This window comes from Mustelus asterias, unplaced genomic scaffold (genome assembly GCF_964213995.1).
Source record: "Mustelus asterias unplaced genomic scaffold, sMusAst1.hap1.1 HAP1_SCAFFOLD_3506, whole genome shotgun sequence".
Lineage (NCBI taxonomy): Eukaryota > Metazoa > Chordata > Chondrichthyes > Carcharhiniformes > Triakidae > Mustelus > Mustelus asterias.
The window spans coordinates 1-25000 of NW_027593451.1; the positions used below are offsets into that span (position 1 = coordinate 1).

The following is a 25000-nucleotide window of genomic DNA, read 5'->3' on the forward strand; positions in this document are numbered from 1 at the left end:
GGCTTCAACTACTGCCTGGTGGGCCTGGTAAGTGAGGCTGGCGGTGGGACGCGCTGGGGGGAGGGAGGGAGGGAGGGGAATCTCGTGTGGACGGGAATTGGAGCTGGGATTGGCGTGGGGGGCGGGGTGGCGATTGTCTGGCGGGGGGAAGGCGCGGGAAAGGCATGGCTGACGGGCCGGTTGATGTAAAATAAGCCTCCTCTCTTTTGAGGGCCAGGTTGGCACAGCGGGATAGCACTGCTACCTCACGGCGCCAGGGACACGGGTTCGATTCCCAGCTTGGGTCACTGTCTGTGCGGAGTCTGCACGTTCTCCCTGTGTCTGCGTGGGTGTCCAAAGATGTGCAGGTTAGGTGGATTGGCCATGCTAAATTGCCCCTTAGTGTCCAAAGATGTGCAGGTTAGGTGGATTGGCCATGCTAAATTGTCCCTTAGTGTCCAAAGATGTGAAGGTTAGGTGGATTGGCCATGCTAAATTGCCCCTTAGTGTCCAAAGATGTGCAGGTTAGGTGGATTGGCCGTACAAAATTGCCCCTTAGTGTCCAAAGATGTGCAAGTTAGGTGGATTGGCCGTGCTAAATTGCCCCTTAGTGTCCAAAGATGTGCAGGTTAGGTGGATTGGCCATGCTACATTGTCCCTTAGTGTCCAAAGATGTGCAGGTTAGGTGGATTGGCCATGCTAAATTGCCCCTTAGTGTCCAAAGATGTGCAGGTTAGGTGGATTGGCCATGCTAAATTGCCCCTTAGTGTCCAAAGATGTTCAGGTTAGGTGGATTGGCCATGCTAAATTGCCCCTTAGTGTCCAAAGATGTTCAGGTTAGGTGGATTGGCCGTGCTAAATTGCCTCTTAGTATCAGGGGGTTAACTGGGTAACGAAGTGGAGTTATGAGTATCGGGTCTGGGTGGGATTGTGGTCGGTGCAGACTCGATGGGCCGAATGGCCTCCTGCATTGTAGTGATGATCTCGCTGTCGCTTTCATTCGCTCATGAAGCTACCTCTCATCTCCAGTCGGATACCAAACTGACGCAGGGAAGTTTATTCATTTACCATCGTCACAAGCCAGCTTACATTAACACTGCAATGAAGTTACTGTGAACATCTCCTGCTCGCCACACTCCGGCGCCTGTTCGGGTAACACTGAGGGAGAATTTAGCGCGGCCAATGCACCCTAACCCGCACGTCTTTCAGACTGTGGGAGGAAACAGGAGCACCCGGAGGAAACCCACGCAGACACGGGGAGAATGTGCAAACTCCACACAGACAGTGACCCAAGCCGGGAATCGAACCCGGGTCCCTGGCGCTGTGAGGCAGCAGCGCTAACCCACTGTGCCGCCCTAGGAAGGGAAGGGAAATCCATGGCCAGCACGGTAGCACAGTGGGTTAGCACTGCTGCTTCACAGCTCCAGGAACCTGGGTTCGATTCCCGGCTTGGGTCACTGTCTGTGTGGAGTCTGCACATTCTCCCCGTGTCTGCGTGGGTTTCCTCCGGGTGCTCCGGTTTCCTCCCACAATCCGAAAGACGTGCTGGTTAAGGAGTCATAGAGGGTTACAGTTACAAGATTGGAAGACATTTGGACAGCTGGAGTCATAGATTTACAGCATGGAACAAGCCCTTTGGCCCAACATGTCCATGCCGCTAAGCTCGTCCCAATTGCCCGCATTTGGCCCATATCCCTCTATACCCATCGTACCCATGTAACTGTCTAAACGCTTTTTAAAAGATAAAATTGTACCCGCCTCTACTACTGCCTCTGGCAGCTCGTTCCAGACACTCACCACCCTCTGTGTGAAAAAATTGCCCCTCTGGACACTTTTGTATCTCTCCCCTCTCACCTTAAACCTATGTCCTCTAGTTTTAGACTCCCCTACCTTTGGGAAAAGATGTTGACTATCTAGCTGATCTGTGCCCCTCATTATTTTACAGACCTCTATAAGGTCACCCCTCAGCCTCCTACGCTCCAGAGAAAAAAGTCCCAGTCTATCCAGCCTCTCCTTATAACTCAAACCATCAAGTCCCGGTAGCATCCTAGTAAATCTTTTCTGCGCTCTTTCTAGTTTAATAATATCCTTTCTGTAATAGGGTGACCAGAATTGCACACAGTATTCCAGGTGTGGCCTTACCAATGTCTTGTACAACTTCAACAAGACGTCCCAACTCCTGTATTCAATGTTCTGATCTTGTTAGGGTGTATTGGCCATGCTAAATTCTCCCTCAGTGTTACCCGAACAGGCATCGGAGTGTGGGGCGACTCGGGGGGATTTTCACAGTAACTTCATTGCAGTGTTAATGTAAGCCTTACTTGTGACACAGACAAATAAACTTTAAGACCTCAAATCGATATTAAACCAGGAAAATGGTCTTGCATTTGTCTAGCGCCAGTCACGGCCTCTGGGCGGAAGGAATCGCTTCGCAGTGAAGTGGTTCCCTTCCTTTTTGAACTGTGTTTAAGGTGGAAATCGGGGCTGCTCGTTTGTGCACAGGAAGATCCCACGAGAATGGGAGAAAAGGGGCGACTCACCGCCCCCTGGTGGGGAAATCCAGAATGGACTGGGGGGTGGGGGGCGGGGGACATGACCTTAAAATTATCCATGGGTGAATCACACATGGGTTAAGTGCAGGGAAACTCTCCCCCACTGCTCCCCCTCCACTCGGGTCAATAGCGGGGCTTTCAGGACTGAGCCCCATACATTTTGTTGCTTTAGGCATCGAGGGATATGGGATGAAAGCACAATCATGGAATTTAGGTGCAGCCACAGTTTAATTGAGTGGCGGCGGAACAGACCAGAGGGGCTGAATGGTCACCTCCTGTTCTTGTGTTACTGGCTCGAGAAAGGCTGAGTGGCCTCCTTCCTGTTCCTGGTTCAAGAGGGGCTGAATGGCCTCCTCATACTCCCCGTTTACTGGCTCGAGAAGGACTGAATGGCCTCCACCTGGTCCTGTATTACTGGCTCGAAAGGGGCTGAATGGCCTCCTCCTGTTCGTGTTACTGGCTCGAGAGGGGCTGAATGGCCTCCCCCTGGTCCTGTATCACTAGCGCAAGAGGGGCTGAATGGCCACCTCCATTGGGGACCCCAGTTACTGGATTGAGAGGGGCTGAATGGTCTCCTTGTCCTGTTACTAGCTCGTGAAGGGCGGAATGGTCTCCTCCTGTTCCTGTATTACTGGCTCGAAAGGGGCTGAATGGCCTCCTCCTGTTCGTGTTACTGGCTCGAAAGGGGCTGAATGGCCTCCTCCTGGTCCCCAGTTACTGGATTGAGAGGGGCTGAATGGTCTCCACCTGGTCCTGTATCACTAGCGCAAGAGGGGCTGAATGGCCTCCTCCTCGTCCTGTTACTAGCTCGTGAGGGGCGGAAAGGTCTCCTCCTGTTCCTGTTACTAGCTTGAGAGGGGCTGAATGGTCTCCTCCGGTTCCTGTGTTACTAGCTTGAGAGGGGCTGAATGGTCTCCTCCGGTTCCTATATTACTAGCTCAAGAAAGGCTGAATGGCCCTCTCCTGGTCTCCTGTTACGAGCTGGAGAGGGGCTGAATGTCCAGATTGTTTGTTACCAGCTCGCAAGGGGCTGAATGGTCTCCTCCTGGTCCAGTGTTACTAGCTCAAGAGGGGCTGAATGGCCTCCCTCCTGGTCCCCTATATTGAGTGGAAGGGGGTGGTGGGTGCAGAGGGAGCCGATGGGATGTTGCTAAAATTCCAACCTGGAGGGGCCAGTAACACAGGTCCAGGAGAGGCCATTCAGCCCCTCTTGAGCTAGTAACACAGGTCCAGGAGAGGCCATTCAGCCCCTCTTGAGCTAGTAACACAGTTCCAGGGGAGGCCATTCAGCCCCTCTCGAGCTAGTAACACAGGTCCAGGAGAGGCCATTCAGCCCCTCTTGAGCTAGTAACACAGGTCCAGGAGAGGCCATTCAGCCCATCTCGAGCTAGTAACACAGGTCCAGGAGAGGCCATTCAGCCCCTCTCGAGCTAGTAACACAGGTCCAGGAGAGGCCATTCAGCCCCTCTCGAGCTAGTAACACAGGTCCAGGAGAGGCCGTTCAGCCCCTCTGGAGCCAGTAACAGTTTCAGGAGGAGGCCATTTGAATTCCAGAGCTTTTAACGTAACTTTCTGGGTGGGAAAGCCCTGGGGTTCTGGGGAGCGACCACAGACGCTTCCGGGTAAAGTGAAGAATTGGGGGTAATATTGTACGGGGTATGGAACCAGCATTGTTCCCCCCATCTTTGATCCTGGCGGTCCCCTGGCAGACACATTAGTTCCCCCCCATCTTTGATCCTGGCAGACAGACAGGTGAGACTAGAATGGCCACCCCTGGTGTAACGCTGGGATTCTCACTGACTGACCGCCCCTCTCTCTCTCTCTCGCAGAGTAACCGCCTGGCAAGGGACAGCAGCCTGACGGACAGCGACATCGAGCAGCTGCGGAACATCTATAACCGCGACCCCCTGTCTGAGATCACGGAGCAAGAGAAGGACTTCCTCTGGAGGCACAGGTAACGCAGGGGGTGGGCGGACGCTGGTGGTGGGTGAGTTGGCGACACTCCGTCCTGGGTGGGCGCGGCTCCAGCAGCACCGAGGGAGCTCCACGCCACCCGGGTGGGCACCGAACCGCTTGATCGGAACCCCGGCGGCCCCTTTCCCCACCCACTCTCTCTCTCGCAGTGGCAGCCGTGTCCCCCATCCACAAGCTGCACCCGCAGCCTTAGGCACCACCTTCCCAACCCAGGACCATCCAGAAGGACAAGGGCAGCAGACATGGTGGAGCCGTGGGGTTAGCGCCGCTGCCTCACCGCGCCAGGGACCCAGGTTCGATTCCCGGCCTCGGGTCACCGTCTGTGCGGAGTCTGCACATTCTCCCCGTGTCTGCGTGGGTTTCCTCCCACAGTCTGAAAGGAATGTGGTTAGGGTGCATTGGCCGTGCTAAATTCTCCCTCAGTGTTACCCGAACAGGCGCCGGGAGTGTGGGCGACTAGGGGGATTTTCACAGTAACTTCATTGCGGTGTTAATCACTTGTGATTAATAAATAAACTTTACTTTAACACCGCCACCTGGAGATGTTCCTCCAAGCCACGACTGGGTAATATATGGGCCGTTCCTTCACTGCCGCGAGGTTCAAAATCCTGGAACGCCCTCCCTAACAGCACTGTGGGTGTACCTACACCACACGGGGACAGCAGCGGGTCTAAGATGGCGGCTCACACACCACCTCCTCAATGGGGCAATTAGGGATGGGAAATAAGTGACAGGCCTATCCAGCGACGCCATGTCCTGTGAGGGAATGAAATAAAATGTTTTAATATCACAGCTGGAAGGAGGACAAGCCAATGGCAAGAGGGTTAAGGACAATTCCTTTTCAACTTGGGCTGTTCATTAAAGAGAGCGTTTTGGTCGCTGTGTAACACTGGGGTACAGTACTGGTGGGGACGGGTCTGTCACTGTATAACACTGGGGTACAGTACTGGTGGGGATGGGTCTGTCGCTGTATAACACTGGGGTACAGTACTGGTGGGGACGGATCTGTTGCTGTATAATACTGGGGTACAGTACTGGTGGGGACGGGTCTGTTGCTGTATAATACTGGGGTACAGTACTGGTGGGGACGGGTCTGTCACTGTATAATACTGGGGTACAGTACTGGTGGGGACGGGTCTGTCGCTGTATAACACTGGGGTACAGAACTGGTGGGGACGGGTCTGTCGCTGTATAACACTGGGGTACAGTACTGGTGGGGACGGGTCTGTCACTGTATAACACTGGGGTACAGTACTGGTGGGGACGGGTCTGTCGCTGTATAACACTGGGGTACAGTACTGGTGGGGACGGGTCCGTCGCTGTATAACACTGGGGTACAGTACTGGTGGGGACGGGTCTGTCGCTGTATAACACTGGGGTACAGTACTGGTGGGGACGGGTCTGTCACTGTATAACACTGGGGTACAGTACTGGTGGGGACGGGTCTGTCGCTGTATAACACTGGGGTACAGTACTGGTGGGGACGGGTCTGTCGCTGTATAACACTGGGGTACAGTACTGGTGGGGACGGGTCTGTCGCTGTATAACACTGGGGTACAGTACTGGTGGAGACGGGTCTGTCGCTGTATAACACTGGGGTACAGTACTGGTGGAGACGGGTCTGTCGCTGTATAACACTGGGGTCCAGTGCTGGTGGGGACGGGTCTGTCGCTGTATAACACTGGGGTACAGTACTGGTGGAGACGGGTCTGTCGCTGTATAACACTGGGGTACGGTACTGGTGGGGACGGGTCTGTCGCTGTATAACACTGGGGTACAGTGCTGGTGGGGACGGGTCTGTCGCTGTATAACACTGGGGTACGGTACTGGTGGGGACGGGTCTGTCGCTGTATAACACTGGGGTACAGTACTGGTGGAGACGGGTCTGTCGCTGTATAACACTGGGGTACAGTACTGGTGGGGACGGGTCTGTCGCTGTATAACACTGGGGTACAGTACTGGTGGGGACGGGTCTGTCGCTGTATAACACTGGGGTACAGTACTGGTGGGGACGGGTCTGTCGCTGTATAACACTGGGGTACAGTACTGGTGGGGACGGGTCTGTCGCTGTATAACACTGGGGTACAGTACTGGTGGGGACGGGTCTGTCGCTGTGTAACACTGGGGTCCAGTACTGGTGGGGACGGGTCTGTCACTGTATAACACTGGGGTACAGTACTGGTGGGGACGGGTCTTTCGCTGTATCACGCTGGGGTACAGTACTGGTGGGGACGGGTCTGTCGCTGTATAACACTGGGGTACAGTACTGGTGGGGACGGGTCTGTCACTGTATAACACTGGGGTACAGTACTGGTGGGGACGGGTCTGTCACTGTATAACACTGGGGTACAGTACTGGTGGGGACGGGTCTGTCTCTGTATAACACTGGGGTACAGTACTGGTGGGGACGGGACTGTCGCTGTATAACACTGGGGTACAGGACTGGTGGGGATGGGTCTGTCGCTGTATAACACTGCCGTACAGTACTGGTGGGGACGGGTCTGTCACTGTATAACACTGGGGTACAGTACTGGTGGGGACGGGTCTGTCACTGTATAACACTGGGGTACAGTACTGGTGGGGACGGGTCTGTCTCTGTATAACACTGGGGTACAGGACTGGTGGGGACGGGTCTGTCTCTGTATAACACTGGGGTACAGTACTGGTGGGGGTGGGCCTGTCACTGTATAACACTGGGGTACAGTACTGGTGGGGACGGGTCTGTCGCTGCGTAACACTGGGGTACAGTACTGGTGGGGACGGGTCTGTCGCTGCATAACACTGGGGTACAGTACTGGTGGGGACGGGTCTGTCGCTGTATAACACTGGCGTACAGTGCTGGTGGGGACGGGTCTGTCGCTGTATAACACTGGGGTACAGTACTGGTGGAGACGGGTCTGTCGCTGTATAACACTGGGGTACAGTGCTGGTGGGGACGGGTCTGTCGCTGTATAACACTGGGGTACAGTACTGGTGGAGACGGGTCTGTCGCTGTATAACACTGGGGTACGGTACTGGTGGGGACGGGTCTGTCGCTGTATAACACTGGGGTACGGTACTGGTGGGGACGGGTCTGTCGCTGTATAACACTGGGGTACAGTACTGGTGGAGACGGGTCTGTCGCTGTATAACACTGGGGTACAGTATTGGTGGGGACGGGTCTGTCGCTGTATAACATTGGGGTACAGTACTGGTGGGGACGGGTCTGTCGCTGTATAACACTGGGGTACAGTACTGGTGGGGACGGGTCTGTCGCTGTATAACACTGGGGTACAGTACTGGTGGGGATGGGTCTGTCACTGTATAACACTGGGGTACAGTACTGGTGGGGACGGGTCTGTCGCTGTATAACACTGGGGTACAGTACTGGTGGGGACGGGTCTGTCGCTGTGTAACACTGGGGTACAGTACTGGTGGGGACGGGTCTGTCACTGTATAACACTGGGGTACAGTACTGGTGGGGACGGGTCTGTCTCTGTATAACACTGGGGTACATTACTGGTGGGGACGGGTCTGTCGCTGTATAACACTGGGGTACAGTACTGGTGGGGACGAGTCTGTCACTGTATAACACTGGGGTACAGTACTGGTGGGGACGGGTCTGTCTTTGTATAACACTGGGGTACAGGACTGGTGGGGACGGGTCTGTCTCTGTATAACACTGGGGTACAGTACTGGTGGGGACGGGTCTGTCACTGTATAACACGGGTACATTACTGGTGGGGACGGGTCTGTCGCTGTATAACACTGGGGTACAGTACTGGTGGGGACGAGTCTGTCACTGTATAACACTGGGGTACAGTACTGGTGGGGACGGGTCTGTCTTTGTATAACACTGGGGTACAGGACTGGTGGGGACGGGTCTGTCGCTGTATAACACTGGGGTACAGTACTGGTGGGGACGGGTCTGTCGCTGCGTAACACTGGGGTACAGGACTGGTGGGGACGGGTCTGTCACTGTATAACACTGGGGTACAGTACTGGTGGGGACGGGTCTGTCGCTGCGTAACACTGGGGTACAGTACTGGTGGGGACGGGTCTGTCGCTGTATAACACTGGGGTACAGTACTGGTGGGGACGGGTCTGTCGCTGTATAACACTGGGGTACAGTACTGGTGGGGACGGGTCTGTCACTGTATAACACTGGGGTACAGTACTGGTGGGGACGGGTCTGTCTCTGTATAACACTGGGGTACATTACTGGTGGGGACGGGTCTGTCGCTGTATAACACTGGGGTACAGTACTGGTGGGGACGAGTCTGTCACTGTATAACACTGGGGTACAGTACTGGTGGGGACGGGTCTGTCTTTGTATAACACTGGGGTACAGGACTGGTGGGGACGGGTCTGTCTCTGTATAACACTGGGGTACAGTACTGGTGGGGACGGGTCTGTCACTGTATAACACGGGTACATTACTGGTGGGGACGGGTCTGTCGCTGTATAACACTGGGGTACAGTACTGGTGGGGACGAGTCTGTCACTGTATAACACTGGGGTACAGTACTGGTGGGGACGGGTCTGTCTTTGTATAACACTGGGGTACAGGACTGGTGGGGACGGGTCTGTCTCTGTATAACACTGGGGTACAGTACTGGTGGGGACGGGTCTGTCGCTGCGTAACACTGGGGTACAGGACTGGTGGGGACGGGTCTGTCACTGTATAACACTGGGGTACAGTACTGGTGGGGACGGGTCTGTCGCTGCGTAACACTGGGGTACAGTACTGGTGGGGACGGGTCTGTCGCTGTATAACACTGGGGTACAGTACTGGTGGGGACGGGTCTGTCGCTGTATAACACTGGGGTACAGTACTGGTGGGGACGGGTCTGTCGCTGTATAACACTGGGGTACAGTACTGGTGGGGACGGGTCTGTCGCTGTATAACACTGGGGTACAGTACTGGTGGGGACGGGTCTGTCGCTGTATAACACTGGGGTACTGTACTGGTGGGGACGGGTCTGTCGCTGTATAACACTGGGGTACAGTACTGGTGGGGACGGGTCTGTCGCTGTATAACACTGGGGTACAGTACTGGTGGGGACGGGTCTGTCGCTGTATAACACTGGGGTACAGTACTGGTGGGGATGGGTCTGTCGCTGTATAACACTGGGGTACAGTACTGGTGGGCACGGGTCTGTCGCTGTATAACACTGGGGTACAGTACTGGTGGGGACGGGTCTGTCACTGTATAACACTGGGGTACAGTACTGGTGGGGACAGGTCTGTCGCTGTATAACACTGGGGTACAGTACTGGTGGGGACGGGTCTGTCGCTGTATAACACTGGGGTACAGTACTGGTGGGGACGGGTCTGTCGCTGTATAACACTGGGGTACAGTACTGGTGGGGACGGGTCTGTCACTATAACACTGGGGTACAGTTCTGGTGGGGACGGGTCTGTCGCTGCGTAACTCACTGTTCTCTTTGCCCCTTCAGACATTACTGTGTGAACATTCCCGAGACGCTTCCCAAGTTACTGCTGTCTGTGAAGTGGAACTCCCGAGATGAGGTGGCTCAGGTAACAACGGCTCCGCGAGAGCGGGCTCATTCCCCCACCCCCATATCTTCGCCCACGGGACACAGCGGCAAGTCTGACACAGTCAAAGATTCACACAAACAAAGAACACTACAGCACAGGAATAGGCCCTTCGGCCCCTCCAACCCTGCGCCGCTCATGATGCCTGCCTGAACTAAAGCCGTCTGCACTTATCGAGTCCGTATCCTTCCATTCCCATCCTATTGATGTATCCGTCCAGTTGCCCCTTAAATGCCGCGATCGTACCCGCTCCCACCACCTCCCCTGGCAGCGCGTTCCAGACACTCACCCCCCCCTCTGTGTGAAAAACACTCACCTCGCACATCTCCTCTAAACTTCTCCCCACGCACCTTCAACCCATGTCCCCGAGTACTTGACTCTTCCACCCTGGGGAAAAAGCTTCTGACTATCCACTCTATCCATGCCCCTCATAATCTTGTCGACTTCTATCAGGTCGCCCCCCTCAACCTCCGTCGTTCCAGTGAGAACAAACCGAGTTTCTCCAACCTCTCCTCATAGCTAATGCCCTCCATACCAGGCAACATCCTGGTAAAGCTCTTCTGTACCCTCTCCAAAACCTCCGCATCCTTCTTGTAGTGTGGCGACCAGAACTGTACACAATATTCCAAATGAGGCCTAACTAAGGTTCTGTAAAGCTGCAACATGACTTGCGAATTTTTACACTCACTGCCCCGACCGATGAAGGCGAGCGTGCCGTCTGCCACCTTGTAAACTACGATCTGGATTTGGTAACCTTGTGAAAGCCAAGGTCAGACGGTCTTGCTCATGCCCCTGCCATGTCATCCCTCATAGAGTCATAGAGGTTTACAGCATGGAAACAGACCCTTCGGCCCAACTTGTCCATGCTGTTCCTTTTTTTAAACCCCTAAGCTAGTCCCAATTGCCCGCGTTTGGCCCATATCCCTCTATACCCATCGTACCCATGTAACTGTCTAAACGCTTTTTAAAAGACAAAATTGTACCCGCCTCTACTACTGCCTCTGGCAGCTCGTTCCAGACACTCACCACCCTCCGTGTGAAAGAATTGCCCCTCTGGACACTTTTGTATCTCTCCCCTCTCACCTTAAACCTATGCCCTCTAGTTTTAGACTCCCCTACCTTTGGGAAAGGATGTTGACAATCTAGCTGATCTGTGCCCCTCATTATTTTATAGACCTCTATAAGATCATCCCTCAGTCTCCTACACTCCAGAGAAAAAAGTCCCAGTCTGTTCAGCCTCTCCTTATAACTCAATCCATCAAGTCCCCGGTAGCATCCGAGTAAATCTTTTCTGCACTCTTTCGAGGCGGCATGGTAGCACAGTGGTTCGCACTGCTGCTTCACAGCTCCAGGGACCTGGGTTCGATTCCCGGCTTGGGTCACTGTCTGTGTGGAGTTTGCACATTCTCCCCGGGTCTGCGTGGGTTTCCTCCGGGTGCCCCGGTTTCCTCCCACAGTCCAAAGGTGTGCAGGTTAGGCTGATTGGCCATGCTAAAAAACAATTGCCCTTAGTGTCCTGGGATGCGTAGGTTAGAGGGATTAGTGGGTAAATATGTAAGGATATGGGGGTAGGGCCTGGGTGGGATTGTGGTCGGTGCAGACTCGATGGGCCGAATGGCCTCTTTCTGTGCTGTAGGGTTTCTAAGATAATATCCTTTCCATAATAGGGTGACCAGAACTGCACACAGTATTCCAAGTGTGGCCTTACCAATGTCTTGTACAACTTCAACAAGACGTCCCAACTCCTGTATTCAATGTTCTGACCGATGAAACCAAGCATGCCGAATGTCTTCTTCACCACTCTGTCCACCTGTGACTCCACTTTCAAGGAGCTACAAACCTGTACCCCTCGATCTCTTCATTCTGTAACTCTCCCCAACACCCTACCATTAACCGAGTAAGTCCTGCCCTGGTTCATAGAACATAAAACATAAAACATAGAACAGTGCAGCACAGAACAGGCCCTTCGGCCCACGATGTTGTGCCGAGCTTTATCTGAAACTAAGATCAAGCTATCCCACTCCCTATCATCCTGGTGTGCTCCATGTGCCTATCCAATAACCGCTTAAATGTTCCTAAAGTGTCCGACTCCACTATCACTGCAGGCAGTCCATTCCACACCCCAACCACTCTCTGCGTAAAGAACCTACCTCTGATATCCTTCCTGTATCTCCCACCACGAACCCTATAGTTATGCCCCCTTGTAATAGCTCCATCCACCCGAGGAAATAGTCTTTGAACGTTCACTCTATCTATCCCCTTCATCATTTTATAAACCTCTATTAAGTCTCCCCTCAGCCTCCTCCGCTCCAGAGAGAACAGCCCCAGCTCCCTCAACCTTTCCTCATAAGACCTACCCTCCAAACCAGGCAGCATCCTGGTAAATCTCCTCTGCACTCTTTCCAGCGCTTCCACATCCTTCTTATAGTGAGGTGACCAGAACTGCACACAATATTCCAAATGTGGTCTCACCAAGGTCCTGTACAGTTGCAGCATAACCCCACGGCTCTTAAACTCCAACCCCCTGTTAATAAAAGCTGACACACTGGTTCGATCTACCAAAATGCATCACCTCGCATTTAGCTGTGCCGGCCAATGCCGATTGTTACGGTTCAGGTCAGAAACTCAAATGATGGAGCCCGTCTGAGTCATAAGTTTTGCCTCTTGAATTTGGCTGGGATGAGCGTGAGATGTTTCACCTCAGGTGTGATTCAAGTGACCCACTAGGGAGCTTTTATTAAGCAAAGTTTTTTTAAGAATATAGTTGACATGTCTGGTAAGAAAATGAGCAAGAACTTTTATCAATTGCAAACAGGAAACAAAGCAACCACTATGGTGTATAACTCTTAATGACTATCTCCAATGTGTTCCAGCTAAAACCAAAACCCCATAGACAACAAAAAAACCCCTTTCACAGGTTTAGCCCAGCAGAGACTACTGCTCACGTGAGACTGGCAATTGGGTCCTTTGGCTGAAGTCTACGGTTCTCTAGATTCACCCCAAACAGTTTGAAGAAAAGGCAACTTGCCAGAATACCAGAGAGACTCTGGGTACAGCCCCCGAGAGCAACAGATTTTCACCCTCCAGGAGAACAAGAGACTTTTTAAAGCAGCAGGAAAGGGAAAACACTTCCTTTTAGCTCGTTGTCCCTTCTAAAACTTTGCTCAAAACTGAAACCGAAACCAAATCTCGTCACCTCACCGACCCGCAGTTTTTTTTTCTCTTCCCAACATGACAGGGCGGCACGGTAGCACAGTGGGTAGCACTGCTGCTTCACAGCTCCAGGGACCCGGGTTCGATTCCCGGCTCGGGTCACTGTCTGTGTGGAGTCTGCACATTCTCTTCGTGTCTGCGTGGGTTTCCTCTGGGTGCTCCGGTTTCCTCCCACAGTCCGAAGATGTGCGGGTTAGGTTGATTGGCCATGTTCACATTGCCCCTTAGTGTCCTGGGATGTGTAGATTAGCATCCCAGAGGGATTAGCGGGTAAAATATGTAGGGATATGGGGGTAGGGCCTGGGTGGGATTGTGGTCGGTGCAGACTCGATGGGCCGAATGGCCTCTTTCTGCACTGTAGGGTTTCTATGTTCTATGTTCTATGACATCACCTGAGGCCGTGAGCGTGAACTAAAAAAAAACTCTTAAAGGTACACTAACATCACACAATTTATACCCCTTCCATACCCATTCACCCAGTCCACACAATGTCCAGAAGCAATATAATAACAATGTGTGTAGCTGCTTGGGAAAAAGAAACACCCATTCACAAATCCGCCTCTGGAAAGGGAAAACTGCTGTTCCTACATCCCTCTAAAAATGTCAGTCAAGCAGGCTGTTAACGTGTCCATCACAGAGGTTTCAAAGACTTTTGCGCCTTCTCAATCTTGCGCAATTAAATGCCGAGACATTGACGAAAGAGATCGCGGAAAGTTCAGCTTATTACAGCCACTTTAAGATGTCAATCGAGAACAGCCAACAGTTTTGAGAACGGAGAAACGGTATATGAGCCCTTCCTGTTGAACTGTTTGGCATGATGTGGAGATGCCGGCGTTGGACTGGGGTAAACACAGTTCGAAGTTTAACAACACCAGGTTAAAGTCCAACAGGTTTATTTGGTAGCAAAAGCCACACAAGCTTTCGGAGCTCTAAGCCCTTAGAGCTCCGAAAGCTTGTGTGGCTTTTGCTACCAAATAAACCTGTTGGACTTTAACCTGGTGTTGTTAAACTTCGAACTGTTTGGCACCATGGCACGGTGGCACAGTGGGTTAGCACTGCTGCCTCACAGCACCAGGGACCCGGGTTCGATTCCCGGCTTGGGTCACTGTCTGCGTGGAGTCTGCACGTTCTCCCCCCCGTGTCTGCGTGGGTTTCCTCCGGGTGCTCCGGTTTCCTCCCACAGTCCGAAAGACATGCTGGTTAGGGTGCATTGGCCGTGCTAAATTCTCCCTCAGTGTTACCCGAACAGGCGCCAGGAGTGTGGCGACTAGGGGATTCTCACAGTAACTTCATTGCAGTGTTAATGTTAACATAGAACATAGAACATAGAAAGCCACAGCACAAACAGGCCCTTCGGCCCACAAGTTGCGCCGATCACATCCCCACCTCTAGGCCTATCTATAGCCCTCAATCCCATTAAATCCCATGTACTCATCCAGAAGTCTCTTAAAAGACCCCAACGAGTTTGCCTCCACCACCACCGACGTCAGCCTATTCCACTCACCCACCACCCTCTGAGGGAAAAACTTACCCCTGACATCCCCCCTGTACCTACCCCCCAGCACCTTAAACCTGTGTCCTCTCGTAGCAACCATTTCAGCCCTTGGAAATAGCCTCTGAGAGTCCACCCTATCCAGACCCCTCAACATCTTGTAAACCTCTATCAGGTCACCTCTCATCCTTCGTCTCTCCAGGGAGAAGAGACCAAGCTCCCTCAACCTATCCTCATAAGGCATGCCCCCCAATCCAGGCAACATCCTTGTAAATCTCCTCTGCACCCTTTCAATGGCTTCAACATCTTTCCTGTAATGAGGTGACCAGAACTGCGCGCAGTACTCCAAGTGGGGTCTAACCAGGGTCCTAGCCTAACTTGTGACACCAATAAATAAACATGTAAAACCTTGGCCTCATTATGATTGGCTGAGGGTCCAGGCTCACATTGGGACTCTTTGGTGGGAGGTTCTGTTCAAGAACAAGAGAGAACTGTTGACTATTCCTGATTGACATCTTTAAGTGGTTGTAATAAGCTATTTCTGCGATCTCTTTTGTCATCGTCTCAATATTTATTTGTACAAGATTAGACTGTAAAGAGGGAGACGATGGCCCAGTGGTATTATCGCTCGACTATTAATCCAGCAAGTCAGCTAATGTTCTGGGGGACCCGGGTTCGAATCCCGCCACGGCAGTTGGTAGAATTTGAATTGAATAAAAATATCTGGAATTAAGAATCTACTGATGACCCATTGTTGGAAAAAATCCATCTGGTTCCCTTTAGGGAAGGAAATCTGCCGCCCTTACCCCGGTCTGGCCTACATGTGACTCCAGGGCCCACAGCCAATGGGGTTGACTCTCAACTGGCCTCCAAGGGGCAACTAGGGATGGGCAATAAATGTTGGCCCAGCCAGCGACGCCCATGTCCCATGAACGAATAAAAAAATAGGGGGGTGAGGGATTAAGCTTTTGGTGTCGATAATTGACAGTGAAAGGTCTGTCTAATTCACGCTTGCGAAGGGTTTGCAAGAACTTGGTTCTTTTTAAGATTTGTGAATGGGTTTTATTTACTCAATGCAACCTCATTTGTGGAACTGTGACAGTGTCACTCGTTGGTCCTGTGCGTACTGGATGAATGGATATAGGAGATGTAAGGAGCTTGGAGGGTGCGGGGGTGGGGGGGCTAGTTGGTGGGGTGGGGTTGGTTTGTATGAGGTAGGGTTTGTGCGTGAGATGGCATGGGGAGTGGGTGGGTGGAGGGGGGGGGCGGTGAGGGCTTAACAGCCTTTAATGCAAACCCCCCGCCCCCCCCCCCCCCCATGTGGGAAAGTCTGGGATCAGACTACATCTCCGAGTAAGGGGGATCACCCGTTGTAGGAGGAATCTCTTCTCTCAGAGGGGAATGAATCTGTGGAATTCTGTACCACAGAGGACTGTAGAGACTGGGGTGTTAAGTATGTTCGAGGCCGAGATAGATTTTTAATCAGTCAGGGAATCGAGGGTTACGGGGATAAGGCGGCACAGTGGGGTTGAGGATTATCACATCAGAGCGTTCACGATGTCGTTGGGTGGGGCAACAGCCTCGATGGGCCGAATGGCCCACTTCTGCTCCTGCGTCTTCTGGACAACGCAGGGCAGGCAAACACAGGGTCAAACATGGAAACTAGCTGTAGGAGTAGGCCCTTATGGCCCTTCGAGCCTCCTCCGCCATTCATTAAGATGGCGAATCCTGATCCCCCTTTCCCCCCTGTTCAACTTTAACCCCAAGAGCTAAGGGTGGCAGGGACTTGGGCATGGGTTGGGATGCTACAAGGTAAGGTCGGAGGTCAGGCGGGGGGCGCGTTCGGTTGGTTTTCCGCCGTGGATCCCTCACCGGGTTTTCTCTCTCACCAGATGTATTGTCTGCTGAAGGACTGGCCGCTGATTAAGCCAGAACAGGCGCTCGAGCTGTTGGACTGCAACTTCCCCGACCCCATGGTGCGCGAGTTTGCGGTGAAGTGTCTGGTCAAAGGACTGACCGATGACCGGCTGTCTCAGTACCTCATCCAACTGGTTCAGGTGAGTGGGGGTGACGTCTGCTCTGCGACATACTCCCATCGCGCTCCCTAACTGTGCGCGAGGAGGCCATTCATCCCATCATGCTTGCTATCTCTTTGTAAGAAGTATCCAGTTACTGCCACTCCCTCCTGCTCGCTCGCTCCCCCACTAATGTGGCACGGCGGCACAGTGGGTTAGCACTGCTGCCTCTCAGCGCCAGGGACCCGGGTTCGATTCCCGGCTTGGGGTCACTGTCTGTGCGGAGTCTGCACGTTCTCCCCGTCTCAGCGTGGGTTTCCTCCGGGTGCTCCGGTTTCCTCCCACAGTCCGAAAGACGTGCTGGTTGGAATCATAGAATCTCTACAGTGCAGAAGGAGGCCATTCGGCCCATCGAGTCTGCACCGGCCACACTCTCACCCTATCGTCATAACCCCACATATTTACCCAGCTAATTCCCCTGACACTAAGGGTCAATTTAGCACGGCCAACCTGCCTAACCTGCACATCTTTGGACTGTGGGAGGAAACCGGAGCACCCGGAGGAAACCCACGCAGACACGGGGAGAACGTGCAGACTCCGCATAGACAGTGACCCGAGCCGGGAATCGAACCCGGGTCCCTGGCGCTGTGAGGCCGCAGCGCTAACCCGCTGTGCTACCGTGCCACCCATTAGTTGGATTGGCCGTGCTAAATTCTCCCTCAGTGTTACCCGAACAGGCGCCGGAGTGTGGCGACTAGGGGATTCTCACAGTAACTTCATTGCAGTGTTAATGTATGTGAACTATTGTCATATTTGATTTATTATTGTCACATGTATTGGGACACAGTGAAAAGTATTGTTTCTTGCGCGCTGTACAGACAGAGCATACCGTTCATAGAGAAGGAAACTAGAGAGTACAGACTGTAGTGTTACAGTCATAGCTAGGGTGTAGAGAAAGATCAACTTAATATATGGGGCAGCACGGTGGCACAGTGGGTTAGCACTGCTGCCTCACAGCGCCAGGGACCCGGGTTCGATTCCAGCCTCGGGTCACTGTCTGTGCGGAGTCTGCACGTTCTCCCCGTGTCTGCGTGGGTTTCCTCCGGGTGCTCCGGTTTCCTCCCACAGTCCGAAAGATGCGCAGGTTAGGCGGATTGGCCATGCCAAATTGCCCCTTAGTGTCCTGGGACGTGTATATTAGAGGGATTAGCGGGGTAAATATGTGGGGTTACGGGGGTCGGGCCTGGGTGGGATTGTGGTCGGTGCAGACTCAATGGGCCGAATGGCCTCCTTCTGCACTGTAGGGATTCTATGAAATAAGGTAGGTCCATTCAAAAGTCTGACAGCAGCAGGGAAGAAGCTGTTCTTGAGTCGGTTGGTCCGTGACCTCAGACCTTTGTATCTTTTTCCCGACGGAAGAAGGTGGAAGAGAGAATGTCCGGGGTGCATGGGGGGGTCCTTGATTATGCCGGCTGCTTTTCCCCGAGGCAGCGGGAAGTGTAGACAGAGTCAATGGATGGGAGGCTGGTTTGCGTGATGGGACTGAGCTACATTCACGAGCTTTTGTAATTTAAAGTTTATTTATTAGTCACAAGTAAAGCTTACATTAACACCACAATGAAGTTACTGTGAAAATCCCCCTAGTCGCCACATTCCGGTGCCTGTTCGGGGACACTGAGGGAGAATTTAGCACGGCCAATGCACCCAAACTAGCACGTCTTTCGGACTGTGGGAGGAATCCGGAGCACCCGGAGGAAACCCACGCAGACACGGGGAGAACGTACAGACCCCACACAGACAGTGACCCGAGCCGGGAGTTGAACCCGGGTCCCTGGCGCTGTGAGGCAGCAGCGCTAACCACCGTGCCACCGTGCTGCCCCTATTCTTGCGGTCTTGGGCAGAGCAGGAGCCAGACCAAGCTGTGATTACAACCGGAAAGAATGCTTTCTATGGTGCATCTGTTAAAGTTGGTGAGAGTCAAAGAACAAAAACAAAGAACAAAGAACAATACAGCACAGGAACAGGCCCTTCGGCCCTCCAAGCCCGCGCCGCTCCCTGGTCCAAACTAGACCATTCTTTTGTATCCCTCCATTCCCACTCCGTTCATGTGGCTATCTAGATAAGTCTTAAACGTTCCCAGTGTGTCCGCCTCCACCACCTTGCCCGGCAGCGCATTCCAGGCCCCCACCACCCTCTGTGTAAAATATGTCCTTCTGATATCTGTGTTAAACCTCCCCCCCTTCACCTTGAACCTATCACCACCGACCTGGGGAAAAGCTTCCCACCGTGCACCCTATCTATGCCTTTCATAATTTTATACACCTCTATTAGGTCACCCCTCATCCACCGTCTTTCCAGGGAGAACAACCCCAGTTTACCCAATCTCTCCTCATAACTAAGACCCTCCATACCAGGCAACATCCTGGTAAACCTTCTCTGCACTCTCTCTAAAGCCTCCACGTCCTTCTGGTAGTGCGGCGACCAGAACTGGGCGCAGTATTCCAAATGCGGCCGAACCAACGTTCTATACAACCGCAACATCAGACCCCAACGTTTATACTCTATGCCCCGTCCTATAAAGGCAAGAATGCCATATGCCTTCTTCACCACCTTCTCCACCTGTGACGTCACCTTCAAGGATCTGTGGACTTGCACACCCAGGTCCCTCTGCGTATCTACACCCTTTATGGTTCTGCCATTTATGGTACAGCTCCCCCCGACGTTAGTTCTACCAAAATGCATCACTTCGCATTCACCAGGATTGAACTCCATCTGCCATTTCTTTGCCCAAATTTCCAGCCTATCTATATCCTTCTGTAGCCTCTGACAACGTTCCTCACTCTCTGCAAGTCCGGCCAATTTTGTGTCGTCCGCAAACTTACTGATCACCCCAGTTACACCTCCTTCCAGATCGTTTATACAGCGGAGGCTGTGGACGGGCCAGCGTTACGGGCAAGCTGACTTGTAACGTTAATAAGTAAACTTTGGAGTTCCTTCCGGCTGTCCCTGTCCCGCCTCGGACGGTGGCGCCGCCTGGGCCATCTCCTGTGATCGGTTGAGGGGTGGGGAAGGACGGGGGTGGTGGTGGGTGGGGGGGGGGTCGGAACCTCGCTCGCCGACGCCGGACTCTCTGCGTCGCCAAACTCACCTGTTTTTTGTTGCCCCCTCTCCCTGCAGGTGCTGAAATATGAGCAGTATCTGGACAACTCGCTGGGAAGGTTCTTGCTGAAGAAGGCACTCACCAATCAGAGGATAGGACACTTCTTTTTCTGGCACCTGAAGTGAGTGTGTTGCGCTGGGCTGCCCTTCCGCTCGCCCCCTCCCCAAACCCCCCAAATCCTCCCCGTCCCCCCACCCACCCCCGGGAGGGTGGGGCAGAGGGTCTTCCCGTCGCTTTGAAGCCAGTTCGCTGAGGGACCACAAACGGAACCTCAAACTTTTGTATCTGTGGAATTCATTGCCACAGAGGGCTGTGGAGGCCGAGACGTTGAGCGTCTTCAAGACAGAAATTGATAAATTCTTGATTTCTCGAGGAATTAAGGGCTATGGGGAGAGAGCGGGTAAATGGAGTTGAAATCAACCATGATTGAATGGTGGAGTGGACTCGATGGGCCGAATGGCCTTACTTCCGCTCCTATGTCTTATGGTCTTATCCTCGGGGTGACACAGTGGGTTAGCGCTGCTGCCTCACAGCGCCAGGGACCCGGGTTCGATTCCCGGCTTGGGTCACTGTCTGTGTGGAGTGCAGACTCGATGGGCCGAATGGCCTCCTTCTGCACTGTAGGGTTTCTATGATTTCTATGAGTCTGCACGTTCTCTCCCCGTGTCTGCGTGGGTTTCCTCCGGGTGCTCCGGTTTCCTCCCACAGTCCGAAAGACGTGCTGGTTAGGTGGATCCGGGAAGGTGGGGGCGGGTGGAGAGGGGATCTGGGAAGAGGGCGGCGATCCGGGAGTGGGGGGGGGGGCAGAGTGGGGATCCGGGAATGGGGTTGCGGAGAGTGATCCGGGAAGAGGGGGGAAGCAGAGAACGGAGAGGGGATCATGGAAGTGGGGGGGGAGGGGGGGGGCGGGGAGGTGGGGGCAGGCTGAGAAGGGATCCAGAAAGGGAGGCGGTGGGGAGGGGAGAGGGGGGGAATCCGGGAAGGGGTTGGGAGGGCGGAGAGGGGATCCGGGAAGGGGAGGGGGACGGAAAGGGGGATCCGCGAAGGGGTTGGGAGGGTGGAGAGGTGACCCGGGACGGGGTGGGTGGCGGTGGGGGGGGGGGGGGGGGTGGGGGAAGAAGTGGAGGAGGGAATTAGCGGGGGGGGGGGGGGTGGGGTTCTCCCCTGGCGTCCTGCGGCTAGTTATTCCTCAGCTAACATCTCCGGGAGAACCCTCCTGCCTGGCTGTTCTGTGGGATCTTGCTGTGCAGCAGAATCGGCCCCCCCCCCCACCCTTTCCTGGGCGACTTTGCCTTCTGTTGAGGGGTGTGGGGGAAAAGTAGCCCCGGAACCTTCCCTGAGGCAGGTGACTCTCGAAATCGTTTTCGCTGCTGGAATGTCGGCAGTGGACTGCGGGATTGGAGGGGAGTGGGGGGGAGGTTGTGGGGCGGGGGGGGGGGGGGGGGGGAAGGGGAGGGAAAGCTCCCGGCGCGGCCCGGTGCTCTGTCGAGGGTCTCTGACGCGGGCTGCCTTGGCCTCCGCAGGTCTGAGATGCACAATAAGACGGTGAGCCAGCGGTTCGGCCTACTCCTGGAGTCCTTCTGCCGAGCCTGCGGCATGTACCTCAAACACCTGATACGGCAGGTGGAAGCCATGGACAAACTCATCAACCTGACGGACATCCTGAAGCAGGAGAAGAAGGACGAGACCCAGAAGGTAAATGTGCCCGGAGTCACCGACAAGGCCCTTCGGCCCAGCCGCTCCGTGCCGGCCGGGCTTTCCCAAAACCGAAACGGGTCCCGTTTCCCCGCGTTTGGCCAATATCCCTCTGAACCTTTCCCCGTCCGTGTGTCGATGAGCGGCATAGATAAGGTAGATAGTCAACCTCTGTTCCCAAAGGTAGGGGAGTCCTAAATCTAGCCTCTCAGCGCCCCCAGGGACCCGGGTTCGATTCCCGGCTTGGGTCACTGCGTAGAGTTTGCACCCCCTTTCCCCGTGTCTGCGTGGAGTTTGCACCTTCTCTCCCCGTGTCTGTGTGGAGTTTGCAGCTTCTCTCCCCGTGTCTGTGTGGAGTTTGCACCTTCTCTCCCCGTGTCTGTGTGGAGTTTGCAGCTTCTCTCCCCGTGTCTGTGTGGAGTTTGCAGCTTCTCTCCCCGTGTCTGTGTGGAGTTTGCACCTTCTCTCCCCGTGTCTGTGTGGAGTTTGCACCTTCTCTCCCCGTGTCTGCGTGGAGTTTGCACCTTCTCTCCCCGTGTCTGCGTGGAGTTTGCACCTTCTCTCCCCGTGTCTGTGTGGAGTTTGTACCTTCTCTCCCCGTGTCTGTGTGGAGTTTGTACCTTCTCTCCCCGTGTCTGCGTGGAGTTTGTACCTTCTCTCCCCGTGTCTGTGTGGAGTTTGCACCTTCTCTCCCCGTGTCTGTGTGGAGTTTGCACCTTCTCTCCCCATGTCTGTGTGGAGTTTGTACCTTCTCTCCCCGTGTCTGTGTGGAGTTTGCAGCTTCTCTCCCCGTGTCTGCGTAGAGTTTGTACCTTCTCTCCCCGTGTCTGTGTAGAGTTTGTACCTTCTCTCCCCGTGTCTGTGTGGAGTTTGTACCTTCTCTCCCCGTGTCTGTGTGGAGTTTGCATGTTCTCTCCCCGTGTCTGCGTGGAGTTTGTACCTTCTCTCCCCGTGTCTGTGTGGAGTTTGCATGTTCTCTCCCCGTGTCTGTGTGGAGTTTGTACCTTCCCTCCCCGTGTCTGTGTGGAGTTTGCATGTTCTCTCCCCGTGTCTGCGTGGAGTTTGTACCTTCTCTCCCCGTGTCTGCGTAGAGTTTGTACCTTCTCTCCCCGTGTCTGTGTGGAGTTTGTACCTTCTCTCCCCGTGTCTGCGTTGAGTTTGTACCTTCTCTCCCCGTGTCTGCGTAGAGTTTGTACCTTCTCTCCCCGTGTCTGTGTGGAGTTTGTACCTTCTCTCCCCGTGTCTGTGTGGAGTTTGCATGTTCTCTCCCCGTGTCTGCGTAGAGTTTGTACCTTCTCTCCCCGTGTCTGTGTGGAGTTTGTACCTTCTCTCCCCGTGTCTGCGTGGAGTTTGTACCTTCTCTCCCCGTGTCTGCGTGGAGTTTGTACCTTCTCTCCCCGTGTCTGTGTAGAGTTTGTACCTTCTCTCCCCGTGTCTGCGTGGAGTTTGTACCTTCTCTCCCCGTGTCTGTGTGGAGTTTGTACCTTCTCTCCCCGTGTCTGCGTGGAGTTTGTACCTTCTCTCCCCGTGTCTGTGTGGAGTTTGCACGTTCTCTCCCCGTGTCTGCGTAGAGTTTGTACCTTCTCTCCCCGTGTCTGCGTGGAGTTTGTACCTTCTCTCCCTGTGTCTGCGTGGAGTTTGCACGTTCTCTCCCCGTGTCTGCGTAGAGTTTGTACCTTCTCTCCCCGTGTCTGCGTGGAGTTTGTACCTTCTCTCCCCGTGTCTGTGTGGAGTTTGCACGTTCTCTCCCCGTGTCTGCGTAGAGTTTGCACGTTCTCTCCCCGTGTCTGCGTAGAGTTTGTACCTTCTCTCCCCGTGTCTGCGTGGAGTTTGTACCTTCTCTCCCCCGTGTCTGTGTGGAGTTTGCACCTTCTCTCCCCGTGTCTGTGTGGAGTTTGTACCTTCTCTCCCCGTGTCTGCGTGGAGTTTGTACCTTCTCTCCCCGTGTCTGCGTAGAGTTTGCACCTTCCCTCCCCCGTGTCTGCGTAGAGTTTGCACCTTCCCTCCCCCGTGTCTGTGTGGGTTTCCTCCGGGTGCTCCGTTTTCCTCCCACAGTCCGAAAGACGTGCAGGTTAGGGTGCATTGGGCCGTGCTAAATTCTCCCTCGGTGTTACCCGAACAGGCGCCGGAGTGTGGGGCGACTGGGGGGATTTTCACAGTAAAGTTTAAAGTTTATTTATTAGTGTCACAAGCAAGGCTTACATTCACACCGCAATGAAGTTACTGTGAAAATCCCAGACACGGGGAGGGCGTGCAAACTCCGCACAGACAGTGACCCAAGCCGGGAATCGAACCCGGGTCCCTGGCGCTGTACTTCCATTGCAGTGTGAATGTAAGCCGATTTGTGACTAATAAATAAACTTTAAAGATGGGCAGTTTTTTCACACTGAGGGCGGCGAGTGTCTGGAACGAGCTGCCAGAGGCAGTAGTAGAGGCGGGTACAATTTTGTCTTTTATAAAGCCTTTAGACAGTTACATGGGTACGATGGGTATAGAGGGATATGGGCCAAACGCGGGCAATTGGGACTCGCTTAGTGGTTTAAAGAAAAGGGGGCAGCATGGACAAGTTGGGCCGAAGGGCCTGTTTCCATGCTGTAAACCTCTATGACTCGACCTGTCCAAGCGTCTTTTCAATGTTGTCAATGAACCCGCCTCTACCACCTCCCCCTAGCAGCTCATTCCACACACGCACCACCCTCTGTGCAAAAACGTTGCCCCTGGGGTCCCTCTCCCCTCTCACCTTAAACCTACGCCCGCTAGTTTTGGGCTCCCCTCCCTACCCTGGGGGAAAAGACCGTGGCTATTCACCTTATCTCTGCCCCTCATTATTTTATAGACCTCTATAAGATCACCCCCTCAGCCTCCTACGCTCCAGGGAAAAAAAGTCCCAGTCTATCCAGCCTCTCCTTATAACTCAATCCATCAAGTCCCGGTAGCATCCGAGTAAATCTTTCTTTGCACCCTTTCCAGTTTAATAACATCCTTCCGATAGCCGGGCGACCAGAGTTGTACCCAGTGCTCCAAATGTGGCTTCACCAATGTCTTGTTACCATCACTGAATCCCCCCCACTGTCAACATCCTTGAGGTTCCCGTTGACCAGAAGCTCAACTGGACTCACCACATCAACACAGTGGCTCCCGGAGCAGGTCAGAGGCTGTGAATCCTGCGGAGAGTAACTCACCTCCTGACTCCCCAAAGCCTGTCCACCATCGACAAGGACACAAGTCAGGAGTGTGATGGGATACTCCCCACTTGCCCGGATGGGTGCGGCTCCCAACAACAACTCAAGAAGCTCGACACCATCCAGGACAAAGCAGCCCCGCTTGATTGGCCCCCCATCCACAAACACCCACTCCCTCCACCACCCACGCACAGCCATGT

At 53.9% G+C, this 25000-nt stretch overlaps 1 protein-coding gene across 1 annotated transcript in view; it reads left to right on the forward strand.

Moving 5' to 3' along the window:
- Positions 1 to 6: 6 nt before the first annotated feature.
- Positions 7 to 25000, forward strand: part of LOC144490616 (phosphatidylinositol 4,5-bisphosphate 3-kinase catalytic subunit alpha isoform-like) — a gene marked incomplete at its 3' end in the record, with an annotated part of 32165 nt that continues 7171 nt past the window's right edge. Inside the window, exons 1-6 of the mRNA XM_078208326.1 lie at positions 7 to 27; positions 4361 to 4485; positions 9944 to 10025; positions 16641 to 16805; positions 19941 to 20044; positions 21447 to 21618. Of these exons, the coding sequence (XP_078064452.1) occupies positions 16641 to 16805; positions 19941 to 20044; positions 21447 to 21618 (441 nt within the window). The remainder of the gene's footprint in view (positions 28 to 4360; positions 4486 to 9943; positions 10026 to 16640; positions 16806 to 19940; positions 20045 to 21446; positions 21619 to 25000) is intronic.